Consider the following 7,616-nt stretch of genomic DNA (forward strand, 5'->3'; position numbering starts at 1 on the left):
AGGGCACAGGTGGCAGAGCGAGGGCCAAACCCAGTTATTTGCCCTAAATTACCTCTGAACTATATCAACTGCACTGAACTATATCAGGCTGCACTGAACTATATCAGACTGCACTATGTCAGAGCGACAGCAGTCACGGTGGCCGCCGATGTCGGGCGCCGCGTGCTCGCCACGCCTAGGGCCCTGTCTGCATTCCCAGCCTCGCTCGCTCTCGGATCCTCAGCCCATGGGTGATGCACTGTTTGCAGCCCTGTCTGACTCTGAGGCCGGAGGCCGGTGCTGAGGGCCTCGCTGGCTGGGCGGTGTGGCCATCCGCCTGGTCAGGGTCACCACTGTGGGGGCCAGCCACCGTGCCCCCCAGGTCCCGGGCAGCAGAGGGCCAGCGCTCACCTCTGCGTGTGCCCGCCCTGCGCCCCAGCCGTGTGCGTCCAGGTCTGATTGCTCCCTGCTCAGAACCTTACGGAGTAAAATCCAGATGTCTGTGGTTTTCGCCTAAGTCCATCCAGCCCCCTGCCGTCCCCCATCCCCACCTGTGCCCCGGCCGTCTCTCCCTGATGGGAAGCTTCTCCTCTCTGCCCCCAGCCCCTCTCCCCACCACATACACCCCTCATGCTTCCACAGAGCCCTCCTCACGTCTCCTTTGTCCCCCAGGCTGCCCCCATGCCGGAGGTGACCTGGCTGAAGGACGGCCTGCCTCTGCCTAAGAGAATTGTGACCTCCACCACGGAAGGCCTCACCCAGCTCCTGATCCCTGTGGCCAGCATCTCGGACAGTGGCCTGTACACCGTGAGGCTGAGGAGCCTGCAGAGGAAGGAGGCTACCCACAACTTCCGTCTCAAGGTGGCAGGTGAGGGGGCCCGGACTGGGGTGCCACACGCTGGCTGGGCCACACGCCGAGGCACAGGGCTTCCTGCCCGGCCGGGTCCCCGGTCTCGGCTGCTCTACCAGGCCTGGTGTGCAGGTGACCTCACCCCAACCCTCCTACGTGCTAGAGAGGAGAGCCCGGGGGTGGGGGCGTCTTGGGTTCGCCCTCCTTCTGCCGCAGGAACTCAGGGACAGTCAAGCCACAGCCCCCCACTGGACCTCAGTGAGTCTCCCTGAGCAGATGGTCACCCCCGTGACCTCACTCAGAGTCATGGGGAGAGCCATGGTCCTTGCAGGTGAAGACGCCTTCCCCAGGGGCACTGCCACCTGGGAAGGGTCTCAGGAGGCAGAACGAACTACCGACAAAGGGGTCCCTAATGTGGCCTGTGACATCCCGCGCTCTGCGACGTCTTGGGTCATTTTACTTACAGACTGAAGGGACATTCCTGCCCCCCAGAGAGACCTGTGGACCCAAGCGCCCTCTGCCTTCAGCTTTCTGCACAGCAAGACTGTCCCTCAGAAGTCGTGGGGACCCGGGGAGGGCCATGCGGAGGCCCGTGGGTGTTGTCGGGTGTCCCGCTGGGTCCCCCCCAACCCGCTCCCTCTGGCCTCTGTCCCTCAGCGTACCCGCTGGCGCCCGGGCCCATCTGCCTGCAAGAGAACGTGCCTGGGACGGTGACGGCCGAGTGGGAGCCCTCTCCGGACGAGGCCGGGGACACGCCCCTGTACTACACGGTGCTGACGCGCTCCTCCGGGCACGGCCCCTGGCGCGAGGTGGCCAGTCGCGTCCACACCAACCGCTTCACCCTGCTGGGCGTCCTCCCCGGCCACGAGTACTACTTCCGCGTGGTGGCCAAGAATGAGCTGGGCGCCAGCGAGCCCTCGGACACCAGCCAGCCCTGGTGCCTCCCGCGGCAGCAAGGCGAGCTCCGCACTGTGGCCCCGGAACCCCAGGGGGGCGGGGCACATGGGGGGCCGGGCTCCACACTGAGGTGGCCGTGCACGTCCCTGTGAGCGGCTGGACCCAGCGTCCAGCAAGCGGCTCGGAGCTGTTGCTCCCACCGCCATGTTCAACCCACCGGCACTGAGGTCCTCCGTGTCCCCTCGGGTGGCAGGCAGTAGGCAGAGCAAGGTCTAGAGTCACAATACAGCGTATTTTCAGTCGAATAGAAGGGCCTTCAAAGCAGCCACTGGGCAAAGCGGGTTACGAAGCCAGGTGCACGGGTTCATTTTTCTAAAGTATTTATAGAAAAGGATGAAAAAGTGTGTCGAGCCCGGGGGCCGACTTTGCGAGAAGGCCCGGAAAACGCCTGTGTCCCCCCTGGAGCTGCCCCGCCCCTGTCACCTTCTGACGCTGCCGTCTGGCCTGTTTTTCCCACAGCGAGGGGCATGGCGAAGGCTCCCGGCCCCCGGGAGCCCAACCGGAGCCAGAAGCCCTGGTTCCTGGTGGGCCTGCGGCCCCACCTGCTGCCCCAGGGCTGCGAGTGCTGTATGAGCTGCGCCGTGCGAGGCTGGCCCCGGCCCCAGGTCACCTGGTTCAAGGACGACCAGAGCCTGGAGGGAAACCCTGCCGTGTACAGCACCAACGTGTTGGGCGTGTGCTCTCTGGTCATCCCTAGCGTCACCCCCGAGGACAGCGGCCAGTACAAGGTGGTGGCCGAGAACACACTGGGCCAGGCCGTCAGCACGACCACCCTCATCGTCACAGGTAAAGGTGCCACCCTGGCCGTGCGCCTGCCCCCAGGGACCCTGGTGTGTCTGTCTGCTCCAGGGTGACGACTGGCCAGGCCGACTCGCTTGGTGGTGATCTCATCCTCAGCAAATAATCCATATTCATGAGAGAACGTTTCCCCCAATAATACTTAAACATCTCATATTATATAATAATAATAATAATAATAATAATAATAATAATGATAACCCCCGAACATTTTTAATTATTCAGAATTGAATTTGTACTCAAACAGCCTTCGGCCGTCAGGAGCCTCTCAGAGGCCCAGCTCAGGCGGGCGCCGCGTGTCCGGGTGGCTCGGGTGCCTGAGGGTCTGGGGAAGGACTTTGCTCGAGCTCACAGGGCACGCGGTGGCCCCGATGGCAGAGCTGCCAGACCTGAGTCCTTGCTGCACGGCCTTCGCCTGGTGTGTGTAGGGGGTGAGGGGGAACAGCGGCCCCCCGGGACCAGCCCAGTACTCTGTGTCTTGCAGAAACCAGCTCGTAGCCCGCCTCCCCTTGGGATGGCCCTGCCCAGCCACACAGCCCCGGGTGATGACAGGTGCCTACGGCCTCAGACGTGGAGGACAACGGCCGTGCACAGGACCCCAGGAGACCTCGGGGGTCCGAGCGGGAGGCCGTGCAGTCCCTGGGGAAGAAAGAGAGGAGCAGAGGCCTTCGGCCTCCCAGCTGCAGACCGTAGACAGGACAGGGGGACAGTGAGCCTCTGCCACCACGGGGCACCCTTTCCACATGAGGACGTCCGGGGGCCTCGTTTCCCAGGCCAGGCCCCTCGGGGAGAAGAGCTGGGCCTGCCATCACCCGGAAGGGGCCAGTGAGGGGGGTCCGAGGCCCTGGGTGGGGACTGGGGCACGGAGGGCACGTGCGCATGTGTGTGGGGAGGTGACATCTATACTATCATCATTAAAATGTTAGACAAATCCTTTGCGAATGACCTAGAGGCTGCCGTGGCGGAGGGAGGGCCCCCAACGCTGAGCCTTTAGCCCGAGCTCCAGCTGGGCGGGTGGTGGGTTCTGGCAGGGGAGAACCGTGTCGGAAAGGGGCGGACAGCCCTGGCCCACGTCCACTCCCAGGAGGGGGAGCTGGGGAGGCGGGGGCTCTGCGGGCCCAGCCCTGTCTCTGGGCCGCGTCTCCGCCGTCATCTGGCAAAAATCCTGTGCTTGGCAGAGCCAGCAGCTCCCTGGTGTGACATGTGTAGGGGGCACAGGGCGGGGGCCAGGACCACAGAGTCTGGGTTGCCGAAGCCTACTGCAGGCTGGGCCCTGGGGACCGGGAGACCATTAGGCGCTGGGACCTGGGCCCTCGTTCAGGGCTCCGTGGGCCCCCTCGCCATCTCCACGGCCCCCTGCCCATGTCACAGGTGGGAGGGGACGCCTGCCTTTGCTGGGAAGACCCCTGCATGACCCCCATACCACTGGGAGGACTTGCCCCCTTGTCCTCAAACCCCTGAGCCTCCAGGCTCCAGGAAATGGTGGCAGTTTCAGGGCCAGAGACAGGCTGAGCCCCATGCTGTCCTGGCATGTGGGCTCAAGGCCTGGCATGTCCCCTAGTGAGCGGGGACAGTCTGCTCCGATCCAGGCTCCCGCTGTCCACAGTGGCCCTGCCCCCAAGACCGGGTCCCACGCGGAGAGGGAGGGCAGAGCGGGGAGGATGCGTCAAGGCGGCTCTCTGAGAAGCGGGGCCCCGTGACCCAGGGAGAGACACCTGTGCCCGAACAGACCATGCGTGTCCTGGGGCGGGGGCTGGGCCAGGCGACGTGGCTCTCTCCAGCTCCCGCCCGGGGACCAACAAGGCCCACCGTCCCGGACGCCTCTCCCATCTCCCTCCTGTTCCCGCAGAGGCCGAGCTCAGCCAAAGGACAAGAAAGAGTCCTTGGAAGCTGGGGAGGCAGGGCGCGGGGCATGGGGCTATTCCCTAAGTGCCTTCCGCACCTGCGCCCCCTGGCCCCCTCCAGCCCGCTCACTCACGCTCCCTGGCCTCCCCGAGTGCGTCTCCCCGGCTGCCTGCAGGTCGGGCTGGGGTCCACTGCAGGAGCCCCGGCAGCAGCCTCCCCCGTCCCTGTCAGTGGATGGGCAGGAGGGGCTGGGGAGGCGGGTAGGCCAGGCCTCGGCCCCCTCTTCTGAGTCCTTCGAGTGGCCTGCCATCCCAGACGTGACCGCCAGGTGGTGCCACAGGCTCTGCAGCAGCTGGGAAGGTGGCAGAAAGACGTGCCATCTGGGGACAGCCTGGGGACGGTGCAGGGAGAGAAGTGGAAGGTGGCCGGAGCCGGGCTGGCAGTGGGCCCCAGCAGGCTCTTGCCCTCTGCTCCCCCAGGTCCCTCTGGACCCAGGGGCCCTGTGGAGGCCTGGCTGAGGGACCTGGGCAGCGCCCCTCCCTCGTCATCTCGGCCTGGGGTCTCCTGGAGGCCGGGGCTCGTGCCCTGGGTGTCAAGAGAGGCTTCAGAGGGGAGGTCAGGAACAGGCCCCCCGAGGTGTGGGTGTCCTGGACGGCCCCTGGGTGGGGACAGTGGGCAGGACCAGCGGGACCCAGCCGGGCACACCTTCCCTCTGAGCCTGCTTGGCTGTCGCCCTCGGCAACACTGTCCCTCTTGGACCTGAGGTGGACGCTGGCTGGACACTGGGAGGAGGCGGGCCTGGGCCCTGGGAGGAGGCAGAGGCTGGGCCCGCAGAACAGACTCTGCTCTCTTTTATCCTGGGTCCAAAGCTGGGGTCTCTCTGGGGGTCAAGGAGAGGTGCCAGAGCACAGCCAGAGTGAGCCACCCCAGGGCCTGAGCGGCAGAGTGTCCCGTCAAGGACAGGGCGCAGTCAAGGCCACGGAGTGAATGGGGCTGCTGGTCGAGGAAGCTGAGGCCAAGCCCAGCCAGGGGCTCAGACCCGGAGCTAGCGCCGACGGCCAGGCGAGTCTTGTCTCTGGACGGTGGAGGATGGCCCTTGCCCACCGGCCGGGGAGCTGGCAGGCCAGAGGGAGGCGCCTCAGGGCGTGGCCCCGGCTGCTGACAGCTCCGATGCATCCCAGGACATAGCGTCCTGGGTGAGGTGCCTAGGACATGGGGTGCAGGCTGAGCCCGGGCTCTGGGAGGTGGGGCCCCAAGGGCAGGGGGCAGGTGCTTCTCTAGCACTCGGCCGCTTCGAGGCTGCTGGGGCGGCCTGGCAGGAAGCTGCCCGCACATAGCACAGTGCTGGTGCCTGCCCGGGCTGCTGCCTGCAAAGCCCCAGACCTCGCGGCCCACCCCGACAACGCTCTGTGGGATCCTGCTCCCTGGGGGGGTCCCCACCCCCGCCTCGACCTTCCGTCCCCTTCGCCTTTTCTTACCCCACCCGCAAATAGCTGCCACACTCAGGAGTCTGTTCCCAGGCTGGGGGGCTTGAGGGCTCACGCTTGGCTCACTCCGGGAGGGCACCGCGTCCCTGCTCGGGGGCCGCCTGGGACCATGGCCGAGGACCACTTCTCAGTCTCCCAGGGCAGTGGACTGGGGCAGACTCCCGCTGGCATGGGGCGCCCACTCCACTCCGCTGCCCTGTCCCCTCTCTGCTGGCACCCTCAGCCAGGACAGTGCAGCCCCGTCCAGCACTGGGGTGAACTGGCTGCTGGGCACTAGGGGGCAGCGGGCTCTGGCCCGCGGTGCGTGGGCCCCGTGTCCCGCTCTGCCCGGCAGGGGCGGGGAAGGCCAGTTCTGCTGAGCTGACTGGCTGCAGTCTCCCTCCCAGAAGTTTGTTGTTTTTTTGATGACTAGGGAGTTAGTCCCGTTGGCTCATCTGGCATCACCATCGCCAGCACCGCCAAGCTCCCCTGGGGCCCTCTCTTCCTCCTCTAGGGGGAGGATGCTAGCTACTGCCCCCTCCCCAAGCAGGGGGAGCTGGGTTTGTCACAGCACCAGCTGGTGGCAGTGACCTGCAGTCCGGAGGGACCTAGGAAGTGGGGAGGGAGGACGATCGTCAGCTGTGGGCTTTGCTGTTTCCTGGGGGCCGCGGCTGGGGGCCCACCCCTCCCCCAAGCCTGGCCTCACCCAGGGCACTGCCAGCCGGGAGCCCCCCTGGACGGGCTGCCTTCCCCAGCAGGAGGCCAGGCCCTGGCCATGGGCTCTGGATGCCCAGGAGAAGCATGCCCGGCTCACGGGGAGCCTACCGGGGCTTCCCCACCCCCAGGCCTAGGGCGGCTCCCGGGGTGGGGGCCGGGGGGCAGCGCTGGCAACAGCACCCGCCCAGCCCCCGCTGCGCCCGAGGAGCTGTCAGCGCTTGCATCGGCTTCCCAAGCAAGGAGACACGCCCCAGCCTGCCACCCCTGCTGCAGGCAGCTCACGCCCTGCTGTCCAGGGCAGCCCAGAGCCTGGGGGCCACTCCAGAGACCCCCCACGAGTACCCCCTGACCATCCCAATGTCCCCGCTGGGCAGGGGACCTCTGGAGGAGAGACCGGCCAGTGAACCGCAGGGCAGTGAAGCTGTAAGTGGACAAACCCGCTGATTTTCCCAGCCTCTCAGCCAGGCCCCGAGGGTGGGGCCGAGGACCAGAAAGGGAGCCAGGGAGGGCGGCCGGGTGAGTGAGCCTGGACCGGCCGGGGCAGGGCGGGGAGCGAGGCCCGCGCAGGGCAGATCCTGGTGGCCTGTCACAGGCAGGGGGCCGTGTCTGGCCTGGGCTCCCGGGCAGGGATCTTCCCGTCCCTGTCAGGCCCTCCCACAAGGGGCGTCGCCCGGCTCCAGGACACCCAGCCTTCCCTGCTCAGCTCACGACCTCCCACCTTCTGAGTCTTTCTCCCCCGTGGTATTTGCAGCCCCTGAGGCGTGTCACAGTGACAGGCAGAGGCCTCTCGTGCACCTTCTGGTGAGTTTTGGTCAATGTGCACACACCGAGGTTCAGCACCCCACCCCCCCACCCGTCCCTCCCTGCAGACCGTGGCTGAGGAAGCGCCCGTGGTCGTGACCACCCGCTGGCCCCGGCACCAGGGGCCAGTTTTCCGCAGAAAGCCTTTCCCGGGCTGGCTTGCCTTCCTTGCACCCTGCCTGGGAGAGGGGGCCTCTGGGGCC

At 66.6% G+C, this 7,616-nt stretch overlaps 1 protein-coding gene across 1 annotated transcript in view; it reads left to right on the forward strand.

Moving 5' to 3' along the window:
• Positions 1–3,517, forward strand: part of IGFN1 (immunoglobulin-like and fibronectin type III domain containing 1) — a 24,769-nt gene extending 21,252 nt beyond the window's left edge. Inside the window, exons 19-22 of the mRNA XM_023534769.1 lie at positions 652–847; positions 1,487–1,786; positions 2,246–2,572; positions 3,069–3,517. Coding sequence (XP_023390537.1) covers positions 652–847; positions 1,487–1,786; positions 2,246–2,572; positions 3,069–3,082 — 837 coding nt within the window. The 3' untranslated portion in view covers positions 3,083–3,517. The remainder of the gene's footprint in view (positions 1–651; positions 848–1,486; positions 1,787–2,245; positions 2,573–3,068) is intronic.
• The last annotated feature ends 4,099 nt before the right edge of the window (positions 3,518–7,616 follow it).

Source organism: Pteropus vampyrus, unplaced genomic scaffold (assembly GCF_000151845.1).
Source record: "Pteropus vampyrus isolate Shadow unplaced genomic scaffold, Pvam_2.0 Scaffold131, whole genome shotgun sequence".
In the NCBI taxonomy this organism is placed as follows: Eukaryota; Metazoa; Chordata; class Mammalia; order Chiroptera; family Pteropodidae; genus Pteropus; species Pteropus vampyrus.